This window comes from Sphaeramia orbicularis, chromosome 1 (genome assembly GCF_902148855.1).
Source record: "Sphaeramia orbicularis chromosome 1, fSphaOr1.1, whole genome shotgun sequence".
In the NCBI taxonomy this organism is placed as follows: Eukaryota; Metazoa; Chordata; class Actinopteri; order Kurtiformes; family Apogonidae; genus Sphaeramia; species Sphaeramia orbicularis.
The window spans coordinates 31,247,419-31,267,257 of NC_043957.1; the positions used below are offsets into that span (position 1 = coordinate 31,247,419).

Consider the following 19,839-nt stretch of genomic DNA (forward strand, 5'->3'; position numbering starts at 1 on the left):
TGATCAGACCCATATATAAAAATCTATTATTTGTTATTTGTTGGTTCTTTTAAGGATTTTAAACCATTTTTTTAACTTTATGTTTGAAAGCATATAGATTCAAACATAAAAAACTGTATTATCAAAAACCTTTATTATATTACAACAGATAATATCTTCCATCGGTGAAATTGTCATCCTATATACCAGTACTAATATTTGCCATCATCAGCAAATATAGTCTTATACTTACGTCCAGTTGATCAATTTTTCCATCCCTACTATAAACCCAGTATTGTGGTGCTACAATAAATCAGGTTTTCCAGATCTAAGGGAACATGCTTGCTTTTTAAAATAATGTAATATAATTTTTACTTTTTAAAAATGAAAATGGTACAAAAAATTTTGACTCCCTGAGCAGTTTTTTTTTTTTTTTTTTTTTTTTTGTCTTTCACCTTCTCCTTTTATTTACAATGTTACAATGCAGTCACATCATATAGTGTGCTATCAACATGTGTCTATACTCATCAAATTCTCTTTCTTTTCTTCAGAGATGGTAGCGAGCCAGGAGCAGATGAACTTGGCTCAGCTGCCTCTAGAGCAGAGGACTACTGTGCCCATCATCTTCTGAAACTCATGAAGTGCAAGAGGGACAACTTTCCCAACATCCTGGCATGCAAGCATGAGAGACATGACTGGGACTACTGTCAACACCAAGAGTAAGTGTTTATAGTTGAATCTACTACTGAATCTGACAGATATTCTTCTAAACAGTTTAAAGGTTTCCATCAATGTTGGCCTGAATGAAAAGCTTTTTTTTTTTTTACTTTATTTACCTGGGCTGAGTTCCCTAAAAATGTAATAGTGTAAAAATTTGCAGCCTTCTGAAATTTGATAAACTGTATATAAACACAATAAACTAACTGTGCAACTCTTTCTCCAGTTATGTGATGCGTATGAAGGAGTACGAGAGGAGAGGAGGCTCCAACTGAGGAAGAAGAGAATCGAGGCTCAGGCTGAAGCTGCGTGATCAGTGTAATATCGCAGTTGTTCGTCTCTGTATATACCTGCTGCTGTTCACATTAAACAATCTGTTTGAGCTCTACAACCCTGAGTATGTTTAGTGTCAGTTCTAACAATGCTTTATATTCAATTAACTAAAATGGTCAATACAGTTTATTATTAATTTAATGAATGAATGTGCAGTTTCCTGACCAAATAATCACTTAAAATAACAGGAGGAGCCTAGATTACCATTGTCTGTAGTTTAGGGGGCAACACCCTGTGGTCATATAAACACTACATTTATTTGAAAGTTAACCATTATTAACCAAAGCTTGTGCATTTTGGTTGTTTTGTTTTCATGCACTTGGTCAACACTGTTGCAATGAAAAGGTGATACATGCATCTCAACCTTCATCATTCCTGTAGAATATACTGTCAAGCTACCCATTGATACTACAGCATTAATGTAGTGACAGAGTTCTGACAGATTTCAAATACACACATCATCCCTGTTGTACATGTGTATGACTCACACCTATAATACAAAACTGAACAGGGCAACGCAAGTGTGGTTTACCTTTTATTAATAAATTACTTCAGACATCAACAAAATGAAAAGTTGTCATGGTGTCAAATTTAGACTTATGGTTTGGAAAACTTAACAGTTTAAGACTTGCTGAAAGTTACTTAAGCAGATGCAGTCTACGACAAACCACAGCTCTTATGTAAAGCATGTTATTCACTGGTGGACTGATCTGGGAGCTGAAAAGCACAAATCAACCAATCAGCATGAGTTTGTTTGAGGACAATAAAAAAACCAGTACAGGGGTGTTGTGTTGAGCATTGTTCCTTTGCAGGATGGACACAGACAACTTTTTTTGTAGTGAAAAGGGAGTTAGGATCTTACAGTCAGTCTAACAGGCTCCAGTGTAGATTTGAGGACATGAAAACGGAAAGAACGCCGTTTTATGTTCAGGGACATAAGTTAGGGAACGGGGTGGACTTCTACATTCAGGGGAGGAAGCAGGGAAGAAGCTCAGCAGTCCTCTACAGGACAAAGGGGAGGATGGGGGAGCGGAGGGGAGGGTAGTCGCGGAACTCCTTCAGGTAGCTGCGATGCTTCCCCTTGGCCCACACAGTCATCTGGATGAAGCCCACCAGAGTGAAGAAGGCCACCGGCAGGCATTGGGTCATCAGGGTGAAGCCGAGCCAAGAGCCCAACTGCAAAAGGAAGAGGAGGTTACATGCAGGCTGACACCAGCAGAGGGCAGTAGCACCAGGATGAACGTCAACACATGGGAAAATGAATGAATATGAGGGACAGCTAAGCCACGGCTCACACTGCCAGCCTTAGGGCTCGTGTCTGACTTATTATGGGCAACTGTGACTCAGGTGGTGGAGCGGGTCGTCTAATGACCAAAAGGTCGGCGGTTCGAATCCTGGCTCCAACTGTCCACATGTAGAAGTGTGCAAGACACTGAACCCTAAATTGCTCCCAGCAGGGCCTGGCAGCAACCGCCTACTGGTGTATGAGTGTGTGTGTGAATGGGTGAATGTGAGGAATTGTAAAGCACTTTGGGCACCATTAAGGAGTAGTAAATGCGCTATATAAGTTCAGTCCATTTACCATTTATTACTTGGATCATTAATTTTTATTTGTTTCGAGCAGAAGAAAAAACAAAACTTTTATGTGTACAACGAACTAATTGCAGAGCAAATACATTAATAAATAGAGGTGATCAAGACAATATAGCAATTGCCATGTGCACTAGTAATAACAAAAACATAAACTCAATACGTATTGCTCAAAAAGGAGTGGGAAGAAAAAAACCTATTATATCCCACCCCACCTCTCATTTATACAACATAACACATTACTTTTGCTTCCTTAATGATAAAGTTACTGTCCATTTTTTTGTTTGACTGGTCACATTATTGTTAAATGTGCCCAGTACCAGACTCCAAAGTCCTGAATGAAACGCATCCACAAAACTAGAAGTCCTCAAAGGGTTTCCTTCACTAAATGTATGAATACTCATAGTAAAAATACTCAACTACAGCTAAAAGTTAGTTTACTTGTAAGCTAAAATAGGCATAATCAATCAAGTATAAATAATCAAATATTATTCATATTCATTGTGCAATAAATACATTGTGCTTAGATATTTATCTGATGTTTGGGTCCATTTTACGGCTTTATTCATATGTATGTTACAATGTGATTTAATGTCAGTGGCTCCCCCCAGTGCAGAGTTGTGACAAGTCGCACATATTCTGATCTGACTGTTCAGACTGGGGTTACAGTGAAAAGAATCACATCGGGAAGTGTTCCAGATCAGAATTAAACAGACCAGATTGCATGCTTTGTTTTGTTAAGTTCTTTGAAATGTAATATTTTACTGATTACTTAGAAATGTAATAACTACCCATTTGAGAGGAATATAACTTTATGGATTAAAATTTATTTTTTAAACTCTACAATGAAGGTGTAAAGTCCCAAAAATATACATTTAAACCACACTGTGCTGATGTGTTTTTTGTGATTATCGAGTGAATACACTAAAGTTCCAGCACTGTTCTTATTCAGTGACTGTGCAAACCACTTTACCAGAATAAAGAATATAACCCCTTTGTAATCACCAATACTTCAATTAGTAATTATGTTTTAATCACAGATTTTTTACCAACTGCAAGTGATGACAATTTTATTTACTGTGTCATTTATTTTGTCATAATGCAGTTACATGTCACTATTACTTCTATTATTACTTTACCTCGTAGGTGTAGTTGGGGCAGGAGACCAGCATGAAGATCCAGGTGAAGGGGTTTTTAGTTGGTAGGGAATCTTCCTGGTCTTAGAACCTGGATGAAAGAGACAAGAAAATATATTTTGTATGTACAGATATGTTTACACATAATGTACCTAAGTCATCTTACTAAGAAATGTGCTGTAAATTAACTTAAAACCATTCAAAGATATTTAAGTGACAGTGTTCTGTTTGTCATGACCTCAAATGCAGCTTTCAACACTGTGGGCTGATAAATCACATTTTCATCTCATATGGACATGCTAATGAAAAATTGCAAAAGATGGCCTGAATAACAGCACAAATGTGTTTGCATGCAAATATTTACTAATCAGGTAAGTTCTTGGACACATAGTGTTTGTATTTACACCGTTTGGCCAATCAGATGCAGTTTACTTAGCACAACTCATATTAGCATTGCAATGCTAATAATTGGATTGGACTTATATAGTACTTTTTCAAGGCACCCAAAGCTCTTTACATTATTGCTCCATTATTCATTCATTCACTGGTGGTGGTAAACTACATCTGTAGTCACAGGTGCCCTGGGCCAGGCTGATGGAAGCGTGGCTACCAATCCACGCCAAACAGCCCTCTGACCACCACCAAACATTCATACACATTCATACACTAGTGTGAGTGACAGTGGAGGCAAGGTGGGTAAAGCCAAGGACAAAAGTGCACATGATTTCAACAAACAACACAAATTAAACACTAAGGCCCAATCCCAATTCACCCCTTGGCCCTTGCACTTGGCACTACCCCTTGAAACAGACTTACAAGGAGTAGGGGTTGAAACATTCCCCTATGAAATGAGACAACATTTTGAGACTTGTTATGTCATCAGTAGTCATCGATGCTGCTATAAATAGATGCAACAACTTTGTTTCAGAAAGAATTCTCCATGCCGTCAGTAGCTGTAACCGTCTCTGTTGCACAGGCTTTGGTCATCTTTTTGTGGCTATCAGCTATAAACTGCAGAAATGCGATCTATAACACATTGAAACGGCACTAAACAGTCGATCAAATGATTAAGTTGTTTCGAAGAAAATCTGCGCATTTATGTTTCTTTCATCAAACTGATGCACTTTTTAACTGTGTTTACCTCCACTTTGCCGATGATTCGAACAGATTCACAGGAGATTTCTCATACATCTCCATTGTAATGTGGTCCTGACAAATCTCTGTTTCGAGGGCCACAGAGCCCCCTCCCCCCGACTCATCAAAATCAGGACGCCCCTACCCCTTCATGTGAAAGTGCAAAATGGAGGGGTAGGGGTAAGGGGGAGGGCCAAGAGGTGAAATGGGATTTAGCCTATATTTAATATCGTTTCATGGATTTTAGAATTTGACAGAAAACAGGCAGTGTCCTAAAAAGGTGAAGAAGTAACACAATAATATTTGTCCTAGTTGCATGTCATCAAGAAATGCCTCATGTCTTGGTATTTTACTGTAGCTTAATCTGTACACTCTTGCTTAGATGTGAAATGCAGATGTAGAGGTGTGTTTTGTGTATTTTGTTGTGCGTACCTGGTGGACGGAGGTTTCGGAGAGCAATGTGGATGGAAAAGTTGCCGAACTGGCAGAACTGTGAAAGAAAATAATGATAACGTTTTACATGAAGAGAGATACTTTCTATGTGTAGAGCCCAAGGTCTGAATCTGAAAATACTCACATAACTTCACAGAAATAAACTTTAAAATAAAAGTAATCACAACAAATTATTGACTAGGTTCATACCAAGAATATGATGAGGGCCAGTCGGATCTGTTGTTCTCCATAGACTGAAACAAGACACAAGTAAGATAAGTAATGAGACACACATTTGTCTATGTGTGTATTGTGTCTATGAACTCACTGGGTGTGTGTGTACAGTGGGTGGTTGATGTAATAGGCCATCCATGCTGCAAAGCCCCAGTAGTAGGTACAGTTCTGAGACAGAGAAAATCACAGAAACATTATACATTGAGTGAAATGTGAACTGAAACACTTGCATACACAAAGAAACTACTTCTCACCTTGAAAATGTTGCGTAACGGCATGGTTCCATGAGAGAAGCGGTGGACAAAGAGCGTCTCCAACAGTCTTTAACGTAGTGGAAAGAGTGACACATACAGGCGAGACTAGAAACAGCAGAGACGGTTCATCAGACAAGTCTTAAACCGAGGACATTTGGCATTTTGATAAAGAACCAGTGCACTGATAAAACATCTTGTGTAATAGTTTAATTACCTCCGCCAAGGAGGTTATGTTTTTGCCGGCATTGGTTTGACTGTCTGTCTGTCTGTCTGTCCGTGTGCAAGATAACTCAAAAGTTATGGATGATTTGGATGAAAATTTCAGGAAATACTGATACTGGCACAAGGAACCAATGATTGAATTTTGGTGGTGATCGGGGGTGTGGGGGGCCACAGGGGCCCACTGATCTGCCTTGGCGGAGGTCTGCGCTCCTCTTTTCTAGAAAAGCACTCGGAGAAATTTTCATCTAAATCCGTCCATCACTTTTGGAGTTATCTTGCACATGGACAGACAGACAGACAAAACAAACATCTGGGGGAGGTCACTGATCTGCCTTGGCAGAGGTCTCCGCTGTCCAAGTGCTTTTCTAGTTAATTAAATGTTAAGGTATGTTATGGTGCATATGAATAAATCTGCTTGACACCTTGGGAAAAATGTTTCTCTTTGGTTTATTGTTCTCAATCACACGTTAAGTAAAAGGATGATATTAACTTTTATTTGTATACAGTAAAACTCATATAGAGCAGACATTAATATGCAACTCGAGCTTGTTGCACCAAAGTTAAATGTGTAATTAAACACCCAATCAAATCTAAATGATTTAACAAAATCATGATGAACTATATGAAGGTACAGCCATTTAGCTTAGCATAGCATCAAGTGATGGTGAAGTGGCTAACCAGCTACCCACATTTATCAAAACATCCTACTACGACCACTAACACTCTCTGGTTAACAAACCTGACAACAAATCAACAGGAACAGAGAACCAGACTACACACACACATCTCCTTCAGACAAAAATAGAAATGTGAATTACTTTGCTTCCTGCAGATTAATTTTTTAATAAAAATGGATATTAAAAAGATATTGGGACAGGTGTCAAACAGAAAAAGCACTGCTGTTCAGTTCAGACACATTTGAACAGACATCTTGTAAGGATGTGCGTTGGAGACACTCACTGTACAACCCCGTGTTTACTGGTGGTAAAGTCATATTTGGGTGCGTAGATGAAGGGAATCGGAAGTAGAACAACAGATAAATGACCAGAGGACCAGTGTACTCTGTCAGGAAGACCTGTTCAAGATACACAAGCAATGAGATTAGTGAAGTCTGCAATCTGCACTTCCCTTTATTACATGGACTCCAATATCAATTAATACAAATATACACTACCAAGACAAAAAAGTGGATTTAATTAACCCATAAAGACCCAGTGCTACTTTTGTGGCAGTTTCCCAAATAATTTTTTTCCCTATATTTAACCCTTTCTTAAATGATTTATTGCCATTTATTATAATATTATCCTCTGTCTTTTTTTCTTTTTTTTTCTGTGAAAATCAGGTATTTTACAAAATATCATGTTGATCTTCATAAAAGCTCAGATTGCAGCTTCGGGTTATTATATCAGAAACAGAGAAAAATGAAGACAAAGTTACTTTTAAAGCAAAATCTATCATTAACTGTACATAAACTCAGTGTCTCCATCCACTGTCATTATCCGACTCCATGGGTTTCACTGGTGAATCAATGTTGTAGAAGATGACAGAGTTTCCATGTTCACTACAGAGCCTCTGAACGTCCAAATGGGTCACATCTGATGACCATGAAAGATGACAAACTGTATTTACACCAATTATTTACAAGGATTGATAGGATTAGTGGATCAACGGGTATTAGACATTTTAGATCAGTAGATGGTTTTGGTTGATGGTGGATATTTGGTCTTATGGGTTAAGAAAATAGTTCAGGTCCATCCACTAAATAATTACTGCAGTGATTAATATGTTTTTGCTGTCTTTAACCCTTTACCTGATGCAAAGAGTAGCTTCTCATTTTTAAACCACCATCAGTTTGAATAGAGAGCATAAAGATTGATTGATTACCCATCATGCTTAGTGCCTACAGTACAAGCCTGTGGGGGAAGTGTTATGACCTGGGGTTGATTCAGTTGGTCTTTTCAGAAATATCCACAAAAATTACTCAAGTAAATATGTAATGCAGGAAATTATTGAAAAAATGCCAAATCTGCACAGTAATCATATCATAAGATAGTCCAAATATAATACTAAACTGTGGGTCTTTAAATGACACAAAAAACACACAAAGCAAACAGCAAATAACACCAGTAGTGGCTTCAGCTGTTGACCAAATATCAGCAAAGAAATCTGGAATGGGTGCATTTCTGTATTTAATAAAAACTAAATTATAATAAAAATACTAATCTTACACTTTATTTTTTGGCTCAAAACAGTTTTGCAACATAAAAATGAAACCTGTTTAAATAAATTAAAAAAACAACCTTTAAGTTGCATCATATCATATCATTTCATATCATATCTCTTACATTATTTAGTATCAAATGATGCAAAATACCAGATATTTTTAGATACCCAAATGTGATTAGTACCATAAGTGTTGGAGTTTGGTACTCAGCCCTATGTGACTTTGACAAGAGATAAATTAACCTCAAGTGGCCCTGCCCCCCCCCCCATGCACACACCCCTTTTATCCAGCGGGAAACCTCAATATAGCTCGGCTTGATCCGCTTGCATTCTGAAGTATCTGGGCTTGTGAGGGCTGTTGTGTCTGACGGCTGTGTGAGGTGTACTCACTGTGACCCAGCTGATCTGAGCTCCAGGTCCCTAAAGTAGAAGGTCGCCGTGGTTCCCACAGGCAGATGCTGCAGAACCTCCTCATCCTTCAGAGACTTGCCCTCTGAACACACACTCAGATTCACTTTTACACGCTGAGATTGACAGAAAGATAGAAGCGTTAATGGTGCTGATGAAGTCACTTACTGGGGTCGAGGCGAATGGACTGTCTGGCTGGATAAAACTGGGATCTAAAACAGACAGACAAATACTTTACAGATGTCTACGGTCACGTTTCCTTGGTACTGAGTCTGATTTATGAGGCTTTTGTGTCCTTCAGAGAGGGTACTCACGGCTCTTGTGGAACATAGACTTGATCTCCCCGATAGTGGCATTTGGCTCAACCTACAAATAACAGCACGCCACAATAAATAAGTGCAGGGGCATGTACAGACACACACACACACACACCACAAAAGAACAGATAACAACCCTATTTTCCATTCATGATGGTGATTAGTGTAAATTTAGCTCTGGCTGTAGCTACACACCCCATGGATGTGGACTATTTAACAGCTGGTATTAGGGTTTCAAAGTGACCACACACAGAAGAGCACACACACAACCTTGTACACACCTGCCAACAGTGGCAAAGAACCACAAATATAAACACAATGACACAAAACACAACACAAAACAGAGACAGAAGCCCAAACCAAAGGCAGCTGTATAGGTGGGACACCGGAGCAGAGTAGAGAAGCCCCTGGCCTGAGGTTAAGTCACATGATTAAAGTCATCACCACATTCCCATTATATGATTGAATGGATTTATCTGATTATGTTGAACAGCTGCTGCTGCTTTATATTCCACACTGTTTACATGGACAAACTGCAAACAAACGCAGGAAGTGTTTTACTCCCGACATTGTATGTGATAATGACGTGTGTGTAAAGTTTAATTAAGGTAAGTCCTCTAGTCATAGCAGCCTTAACAGCTTTCCATTTATCACCCTGGGAATTCAGCCACAATTAGATACAATTACTTTGAGCCTGTGTCTAATGAATAACAAATTATTACCAGACTTACCAAACCTATTTTTTTCATCAACACCCATATGAATGTAGACAAGTGGATGTTTTCACCAATGGTTTTTAATCATTTTCATGTGCGGTGCTTTGTTTCCTCTCTGAAGCTAAAGGATACGTGTTAGAATGCAAATAGAATATCTATTCATCCTAATATTCTGGTGTAAAACACTGTGAAATTAGCCAAATAGCAGTGCATATCAGTCAAATATGATTTTGTGAGAGAAAACATCTGATTTTGCCTAAATCAAGTATGTTGATTCCAAATGTGGAATCAGAATTCTTCAGGATTTCAGGTTTTAAGTTATGGAAAAGTCAGTAAGTAGCCATCAGCAGCATAATCTCAATGGTTCAAAATGTTTCTAAATGATGTCAATTCAATACTAGACAGAATGTGGTGCACATTGGAGTCCAGATTGGAGAACTCATTGCTGATCCTGTTTTCAGTTCAAGCTCAGCTCTCTAAAATTAACAGCAGTTTGAAAAAAAATGTTTGTGGTCAAAAATAGAGCACAAATTAAAATCAACTAGCTAAGGACATGATATGAACAGATGGGTCACAGATATTGCCTAAAATTAATTTCCTTCACTCGTGTCCAGTTTGGGTGATGTAATTGAGGAGCTGGTGAATGATTTCATCCAGATATTTCTGAAGGGGAAACCAGACACCGAGGGGCTTTGACCCAAACACGATGACGATGATACTGTTGGTTCCACAGTAAGAAACTGTCAAAACCCACAAGCACAAGAGATTTAGAAGCAGAACAGTTTATTCTTCATTCAGGTTGATCCTCAAATCTAATCAATTGGACCAAATGAGCACATTGGCACAATTTGTTTTTTTTGTTTGTTTGTTTGTTTTATTTTGTTTTTTACATACTTGAAGAAAGGTTTGATTTTAGGTGTGGAATCAGTATGTAATGGAATATATAGTCCTCATTAAAACATCTTAAAAATCTGAATCAAAATGATCTTAAATGTTAATACTCATTAATATTCAGCCAGTAGGGATGCCTGATACCACTTTTTTTCCAGACCAAGTACAAGTACAAGTACTTACATTTGATCATTTGTCGATACAGAGTACCAATATGAGTACTTAATAACACCATTACAGTTCTTTGTTACCTTTGAAAATGTGCTTTATCGTCACTGTCATTAGTCTGACTGGAACAAAGTGCTGCTACTGACATTTAATGCATTGGAATGAGCATTTCTCAATCAATCCACCAGAGGGCGCCACTCTTAATTAACCATACTTGCCAAATATCACAAAGAAGAGTAATGTTTTTTGAGACAAAGAAGAAGGAAGTCAATAATAACAAACATGGCGCGACAGAGGAGGTAACACTAATATGGATACTAATGTTGATACTGATGAGGGTAGTTGTCATAAATATGTCAGTACTTTTTCTCTAACTCACACAGTCGCTCTTTGAACAGATCTGCTACCTCCACAGTTATTGGTGATAGTGCTCCAAATTCTTCATCTGGGTACGCATCCGTGAGCACCCGGAAATGGACAGAATTATGTACAGAATGTACACAGAGGACGGACAGAACGCTCTGTCTGTGTCTTTAACGTAAGTTTCAGTCACCGTTACTTTTGTCACCACTGTTTATTTTGAAAAATTTCCACACTGCTGACATTACTCCTCCAAGATGTACCTGCTGCACTTAACTGTGAACGTCACGCTGCTGTAAAGTGGTATCGGTGTGTTTGTATCGGAGCACTTTTAGGAGTACAAGTAGAAGTACACACACTCAGTATCGGACCGATACCCGATACTGGTATCAGTATCGGTGCATCCCTATCAGCCAGTATATATATTTATCTGTTGGTAGTTTTTTTTGTTTTTTTTTCCAAGGCCTCTTCTACAAATAAATACTATTAAATAGTTTCAGGAATAAAAAATAATTCAGATAAATGAACCTTATTGTAAACTCATGAAAGCCAAGATTCACTGAACAAAGTGGAAAGCAAAGCCCTAAAAGAGCTCAATGAGAATGATGTCTGCAAAATTTAGTTATTATCAGTCCATTATAATCCTGTACAATAGTTAGAGGACATTATCAGAGTGACTTTTAAGTCCAGACTTGAGATGGTTTTTATTTTATATGCATTTGCTTGTTTTCATTGATTTTATCATTTGTGTCTTGTGCTTTTTGTTTATGTGCTCTGTAAAACACTTGAGGTTTGTGATAGGTATGAATGTGCTGTTTAAATACATTTATCTCACCTTCACTTTGTCTTACAAACAGGTCAAGGCACGTACTGCCTTCATCATGCTACAATAAATATCAGTATATTTAATTAGGTGTAAAGTAGTAGTATATAGTAGAATACATTTTATTTATTTATTTATTTATTTATTAGTGACAATACAACATCAGTACAACATCTGATGTTCTGCACAAAGAATATGTAGCATTTAGCTAACATGCAACAGAGAAATACATGTACAGTATAAATAGCAATTATAGAAAAGAAAAGAAAAGAAAAGAAAAAGAAAAAGAAAAGAAAAGAAAGAAAAGAAACTGCAGTGTATTAATGCTGCCCTATCTGGGCCTACTTTTGGACTCTAGGGCTTTGCCTTTGTTGGTCAGTGAGTATCACTTCTCATAACAGCAGATTAAAGTGCTGATAACACGCTTCCTGACTGCGATCGTCTTCCCACCATGTTGCACAGACTTTCTAGACACAGTGTCAGACTGGCAGTCTGCCGTCGCACATGGCTTCTGTTCACGTCCTCTTCAAAACCTCGGGCCATTTTCAGCAGGATGACCTCATTACGACACCACCTCTCTGTGACCCTGTACCCCCCCACACACACACACACATACACACCCCCATCGAACTTTCTCCTTTCCACAGGCTTCACTCAGAGCCCACATCCTTCGAGTGTACATTTTGAAGTCTAACCAAGACAGTTTTATTTCTTCCTCACCCTAATGGGTTAGCTGCTCTTTACCCTACTTCAGGAACTCATTCCCCAAAAGGGCCCTCAACAAATCTATATTTGTCATATCCGTCAATGGTGTGAAGATTGCGGATGCTTATCACCATGGAAACTCTGTTAAGTCGACAACTTAGCAAAGTATAATCTAACACAGATGGCACATTAGGTGTTGGTGTAGTGAGGACAGCCTTTGATTAGCAGTCTGACCTGTGTGAGAGGATGACACCACTGTAACCATGATGGATGAGGTTCTATACACCACAGACCTCACACCCACAATATGATAAACTCTCTTAATGCAACAGCACCAACTATCAGACCTAACACTAACGCATTAAAGCCCAAACACAACACAATAACTAAGTACGGGCCAAGCACTAATTTCCGAAATACACCTGAGAAACAAAAGGCTTAGATGTCCAGTTGAAATGAATGTGGCTAATGCAACTAATCCTGAATGTAAACACATCTTCAGTCGATCACTGAGGAACACATCAAACAGTCCTGACTGAACCTAACTCGTGCCAAGTGTGTTAAATTAAAACTGCCACACATTACCACATTATCATTCTTAACAAAAATAAGACCAATGGCTCTGTATCTCCATATTCCATCAAGAATCAATAACAATGTGAATATGTGAAGTTGTCAGGTCCTGCTGCTATGTCAGTGTAGTGGTCTTGATGCAAGAGATCAATCTTCCAACAGAAGTGGGTGGTACTTTCACTGGAGGATAACTCAACTAATTAAATGAAAGTCTATTTATGACTTCCTGTCAGTGACCACTGGTAACTATATTGATATCTTTAACCATTTCCATGTTAAAAGCCATCTTACATGGCCCGTTATAAGCAAAGGAAATAAGTAAAAAAAATTACAATTTCTCAAAACTGTGAACATTGTAGACATTGTTCCAAGAAAGCTACATATAAAATTTGAAATGAATCTGACTAGTAGTTTTATCAGAGAAGATTTTTGAAGAAATTGCTAAGGAAGACAATGACAATGACTATCAAATGGTGAGCTAAAACTAAGGCTAGAATTACAATGGGCAGTGAAAAAAAAAATTTTGTTGATAAAAATACATTATAACCAAAAGTTTGTACAACAATAAATAAAAACTGAAGCAGACAATCCAACATGATCTAAAATAAAATTGAATTAAAGGTAAATAAGGCTGGTTTTCCAAAATTTTAACAGGTTATGTTTAGAAATAAAATGGTGATACACCAAGGCTGGACAATATATTGAAGTAATTCAACTAATCAAAGTTTTGTTTTCTAAAATTAGTGAAGAAAAAAAAAATCACAACATTGAGATTCCACATAAGGCCTTTCTTGCTCAACAAAAAATGCAACCTGTTTGCTTCTTGTAATATATTAACTGTGAATGTGTTTCTCCAATCAGATATTTTGTATAATTTTAGTAAGAGTGTTGTTGGATCATATTTTGTCTTCACCTCATGAAGCCAGACACAATCAATTTAATCTATGAATAATCTGTAACCCTGAAAAAAGCCTGGGTTCAATATTTTGGCCATATCATCCAGCTCTACTTTGCATGTTATAGGAACTTTAATAAACAACGTTTTTGTAAATCATATTAAATATCATGCAATCTTTCATCCAAGCTTTTTCACCCTATATGCACATCGAGGGTCTCCTCATAATACCTGGAAAAAATACAACTAAATAAATACGAAAGTAGAATCAGTCAATTCCTCAAAAAAGCAAACTAAAACTAATGCAAATTTTCAAAACTACAATGAACTCTGAACATTGTGATGATCAAGCTTCACATGTGAACTCTGCAACTTCAGCAAAATCCTGAGTGGGAACTGAGTGATATGTTTCCACTAAATGCCCTAAACAGGTGGAAATGTGAACATAAACTGCAAAGATGTTTAGTTTAGACGCCCACAGTGAAAACCATCTAACCACAGGGAATGTATAGAATCTGGACATGAACATGATGTTCCCAAAAACAGTTCACCCCATCTGTCATCATTATGAAAAACATGCTCTTTACTTTCATCATCAGCTTCATATTTGCTTTTTATTTTTTTTGAGGCCACAGCTTGTGGTAGTATGGTGTTGATCTGTTATATGTTCCTTGAAATAATTTTCCATTGCAAGATGGCACTAGAGAAATAAAAATGAATTGAATTGAATTAAGCAGAACCTTCAAAATGACCAAAGAGCAGCTCTCTGACACCATCCTCATAAAAATTAACATTTAAATAAACATTCAGCTGTAGATTTTGCAGCAACTGTGTCAAATAGGTTTGTAGTTGTTTAAGATACTTTGTCTACCCTCTGTTTGTGTGCATGCTACCTTTTCTTTCCAGGTATGTAACTGAATCCAGCAGTGTTATGTCACATGCATGAAGAGTGTTTCAGTGTGTGTCTCGTTTACAACCAGTTACTCTCACAAGGTAACACACCCACTGAATGATTACAGCTACAGCAACGTCACTGTGTTCTGGAAAAAGTCTGGGACACACAGACTTTTTACAGGAATACATCCAGCTAACGCGCACTTGTTGCATTTAATGGATCCACCATAAACACACAACACCGCAATATGCAATTAAATATTCACACACACACACACACACGCACACTTGCAAAACAACTGACAGGACTGATGTTAGTAATAAACATTTTAATGATGATAAATTGATAGTTACTCACCTTATCCAGGAAGCAGAGCTTGTCCTTGGTCTTAGCATCCAGTATCTCCACCTCAAAAAAAACAACAGCCTTTTTAGCTTTTTTAGCAGGTTTGCGTTTAACAGGTGCTTGACTCGGCACTGGGGCGGGCACAGCCGCCGCGTTAGCCTTTTTACCACTGGCCTCTAATGCTAGGGCATCCATATCCACAGCGCTCCCCCTGCACGCAGTTTATTCCCTTCTTCCACTTCACTCTTCCCCTCGGCTCTATCGTCACTCTCCACCTCTCGAATGGCTGGTGTGGTCCACACCAACAGGAGGAGGAGGAGAGGGGCAGCACTCAGCTGTGGAAATAAATCTGTCTGCCCCCCACCATCCTCCTCTGCACCTCCCTCTTCCTCCTGTCTGTCATTCTCTCACTCTCCCTCCCTCGCTGTCATTCCTTCACTTCAACCATGCTGCTTTATTTAACTTCCAGCCGACCCCTGGTGCACGGACATATGTGTACGCAGTTGTATCCACAGGAATGCCCTCTGGTCAACTGTCTACAGCAGATCATCTGTCGTAAGCCATGAAGGAAACTTCTGGACTGGGGCGTTTCCTTTCAGAGTGATACAGTTGATTTTGAAATTGAACCCCTCCCTTAAAAATGACACCTGATGATCCCAGACACCTCTCAACTCCTGGCTAAGTGGGCACGGGGAGATATTGTGGATATAATGACAAGCAGCCCCCTCCATGCACACTTCTTAAGTCTAGACCCCCGCTCTTCCTCTCTCCAGCTAAATATAAACATCCTCTGCTAACTTTGCATCACCAGCATCAGACCCTCCACAGAGCCACCCCTGTTTAATGATGTCATTTGGTGCCTTGAATGAACCAGTTCATGACCAAAAACACACAAGACCTGCATGACCTGTTGCATCTTAATCTCAAGCACAACAGCCAGGCGTTTCAGTCAAACACAGTGGGGCTGCTCACGCGGTGATAATATTCCAGACTCTGAGGGCTTAGCTTTGGCACTCCCCTGGGTGAAGCCCTCCACACTAATGACCAACAGTCAGGGGTACAGTTTCCATACTGAATGAAAGACATGAAGTCACAAGTGGTAAGATAGGAGGGAGATGTGAAGTGGCACAGTGGAATACACAGTATCAAATAGGAGTGAATACGTGTTGTGCAAAAGGTCAACATCACTCCTATCCATTTCTCTTAAACTGCAAATTCATGCAAGTAACTGTACAAAAAAAAAAAAAAAAAAAGAATTAGAGGCCATTTATGTTTCACTTCAAGAGAAAAAAACAAGCACTGAACCGAGGAGCAATTACGGATGACATTAATAGAAAAAATAATAATAATTGGTGACTGATTTGCATGTGATTTTGAAGTATAAGGTAAACATTTAAGTATTTTAGTTGCATTCCCTTAATATTTTCACCTAATGTGTACATAATAGGGGTGTAACAGTACAGAAAAATTTCAAGTTTGGTAAGTTTTTGGTATAGGGGTCTTCAGTTTGATACATTTTTGGAACAGTGAAGGAGACCAGTGGTGGGGGAGAGGTTTGGGGAGGGTGCGCTCCAGAACTACCAAAAACTGTAAGTGAAACTTAACATGCTTCAAATGTCTGACCCGGCTTCTGTGCCTCTGTTATACCCTCTGTTGTCATGTTTACCCCCCCACCCCCACCACCACCCATCGGTGCCCCAGCCTCACAATAAAGTGTTTTTTTTTGCAGTGTGGCGCTGCTGCAGAATGTATATAGGGGAAACCCTGCACATGGGTTGCTTCCTAAGTGTTTGCATTCTTCACATAGTCTACATGTATTGGTTCAGTACACCTCCATATTGTACCGAAGGCCCCGAACCGAAACGGTTCAATGCAAACAAGTGCATGTTACACCCTTAGTACTTAAATCCATTTTTTCTTTTTACTTTTAGCAGCATATTTTGGTATCTTAAAAATCAAATATGTTGGTAATTACTTTGGTAAAACTAAAGGTACACCTTTAAAAAAAAACAGGGCAAGTGAAACATGACACTGCAGAGCAGACTTCAGGGAAAACCTCATGTCTTCCTCTCTGTGCCAGGTGTACCCCCCACCCCCCCACCTCGGCTATATAAAGCCTCTGTCTGCCCATGTCCGTCTGTCCTGGTAATGCACTCTAGGTTGAGGGTGAGGTAGAGGAAAACACGAAATAACCAAGGCTGTAGACTTTCACTGTGTGGTGAGTAGAGGCAAAGTTTTGCTGTAATGACTGAGGTAAGAGAAAGAAAGCATGTTTTATTAATAATGTATAATTTTTACCTTTTTTAAATTTTTTAACTAAAGGTATTTTTGTGCACACTGACAGAAAGCAAAGATCTCCATCAGTATAGTGCAGCTCTCTGGTGCTATCTTGTGTAAATGCAATGAAATTATTTATTTAATTTATGGACAGAAAGTAGTAAATCTGTAAACATCTGCAAACTTGCTCTTAAATTCTGTGATGGAAGGATTTTATAAAGAAAGTTATGGTCTTTATTTATTGTTTAACATGCCTGTATTTTTGCTATTTTAATTAGCAACTTTTAGCTACTAAAGTTGCTGAGGCTTTGGCCAGTTATTCAGTTTTTCTGTCGCTAGAGAATTGACTGTATTAGCAAAAACCTTTGCACTTCCTACCTGCTGTTGCACCATATTCTACAGCCTGATGAACACCAGTGTACTTACAGCCTATGCTAACAAATATTGGTGTTCACAGGGTGTTTTTACTGAACAAGAACAAAGAGGGAAGTGCAGTTAGTCAGTTTTTGGCAACCATTTAGATTTCTCTCCATTACTGACCTTCACACAATCTGAAAGTCACAGACAGTAGACCTACATTTTTGTTACGATAACGTGTACTGACCACAATTTGGACTCTTATTTTATGTTTCAGCTCCGAAAACCTCCATGAAAGCAGACATATCTCTAAATATGAGATTAATTTAGACGAAGACTAAAGAGGCATGATGAGGATATTTTTAACGAGAAGACTGAGAAAAAAGTTTTTTACTGACACCATCTACACTGCTGCCCATAAAGTTGGAATAATTTTGTTTTCAGACACATTCCTCTTTTTATTCCTATTTAATCACCATTGACCAGGTGCAACGATTACATATTAAGTCCCAGTTACACTTTACCTATCAAGAATAAATCACATTGTCACAATCATTTCATGAAAAGAGGTAAAAAAAAAAAAATTATGGGCAACAGTGTATTTGCAACAGTGCAAATAATGGATGTTAAAGGAGATAACTCGAATGTGCTGATATTTCCAGTCACATCTTATATTAATGTATTCACTCAGGTTGCAAGATAAGTCAGCTAATGCTTTCACTGTGTTGTGCTTCCCTCCCCACAGGTTGTTGAAGTGAGCAGAATGAAGGGGAACAGGAGGTACTGCTTGGTGGGTCAGTTTCGATCAGACGCCATCTAAGAATCCAGTCTGGTGGGTTTTGGTGCCTGCAGAGTTTTCAATTTGCCGCAGTGGGATGGTAGGGAATAACATGGATATTTCACAATCAGAGAGCTATAGCAATCACACCCACTAGATAACAGTTAAATGGACTATAACAGTTTGACTGTTCACCTGCATTATTGGGTAATAACGAGATAAGAAGCGCCATTCTTCAGTCCAACCAGAGATGGCGTTGTGCCGCGCATTATCCTGCACAAAGCCTTATGTGTTTTAATCCAGCATACGTTCAGTTTACATAAAGGACAAATATAAAGTATACATGTGACTTATTTAACTCTGAGACAATCTCCGCTTCCAAACCGTCCGACATTAGCCAATAAAAACATTATTTTAGCTCACAAGAGGCCAGAGCAGCCGGGCCACAGGAACCAGCTCCTGACAGGCGGTGCTGCACCACTGGCTCTTCTTCAGTTCTGTTGTTTAAGCCTTTACCTTTAACTTTGTTGGTGGCGTTTACGCTTTTGCAAAACACACACCCAAAGCTAAACTGATCATACTAAATAAACTGTGGTCTCATACAACGTCCCATTGAGGGTTTAGAGTTTCACGGACACTGCTTACCTCGTAGTGCTTCATCTTGGCAGCTTGCACCCCCTTCCTTAATAAGCTAGGTGAGTGACAGGGCATGCGCCAATCACCGGAGAAATATGTGAGCACTGAGGCGTTGGTAGGCGGAACTACGTAAGTATTCAGCCAATCAAATCAAGAAAAAGTCAGTTGCGTAGCCAATGACATTTGAGTATATGTGAGGTCATGAGGAGACGCTAAATCTATGTACCAAACGTAATTGGATTTGATGCATGCATAAACTACACCTCTAGTGAATCATTAATGATTGGGATCATTCACATAAATCATGTGTTTTAATTGCTTTTTGATACACTTTTCTGTCTATCTTTGGAGATTTTATCATTTCCATATGGAATGCCCTTTTTATTCATTTCAACACCATCAATAAAACTTTTGCTCATGTATTCTTTATATTCTGTACCT

General features: G+C 38.6%; 1 protein-coding gene and 1 pseudogene across 1 annotated transcript; one reads left to right on the forward strand and one right to left on the reverse strand.

Annotated features, from left to right (window-relative positions):
- The first annotated feature begins 164 nt into the window (after positions 1-164).
- LOC115425993 (NADH dehydrogenase [ubiquinone] 1 beta subcomplex subunit 7-like) lies at positions 165-1,084 on the forward strand (annotated as a pseudogene).
- Positions 1,085-1,551: 467 nt separating this feature from the next.
- On the reverse strand, positions 1,552-19,491 carry LOC115426001 (very-long-chain enoyl-CoA reductase-like). The gene is given in 16 exon segments (XM_030143919.1): positions 1,552-2,205; positions 3,759-3,823; positions 3,826-3,846; positions 5,322-5,379; positions 5,532-5,583; positions 5,659-5,723; positions 5,810-5,880; positions 5,883-5,914; positions 6,992-7,049; positions 7,052-7,106; positions 8,645-8,670; positions 8,673-8,747; positions 8,831-8,874; positions 8,973-9,028; positions 15,363-15,413; positions 19,408-19,491. Coding segments are annotated over 16 exon segments (969 nt in total). The 5' UTR covers positions 19,474-19,491; the 3' UTR covers positions 1,552-2,031.
- Between the last annotated feature and the right edge of the window lie 348 nt (positions 19,492-19,839).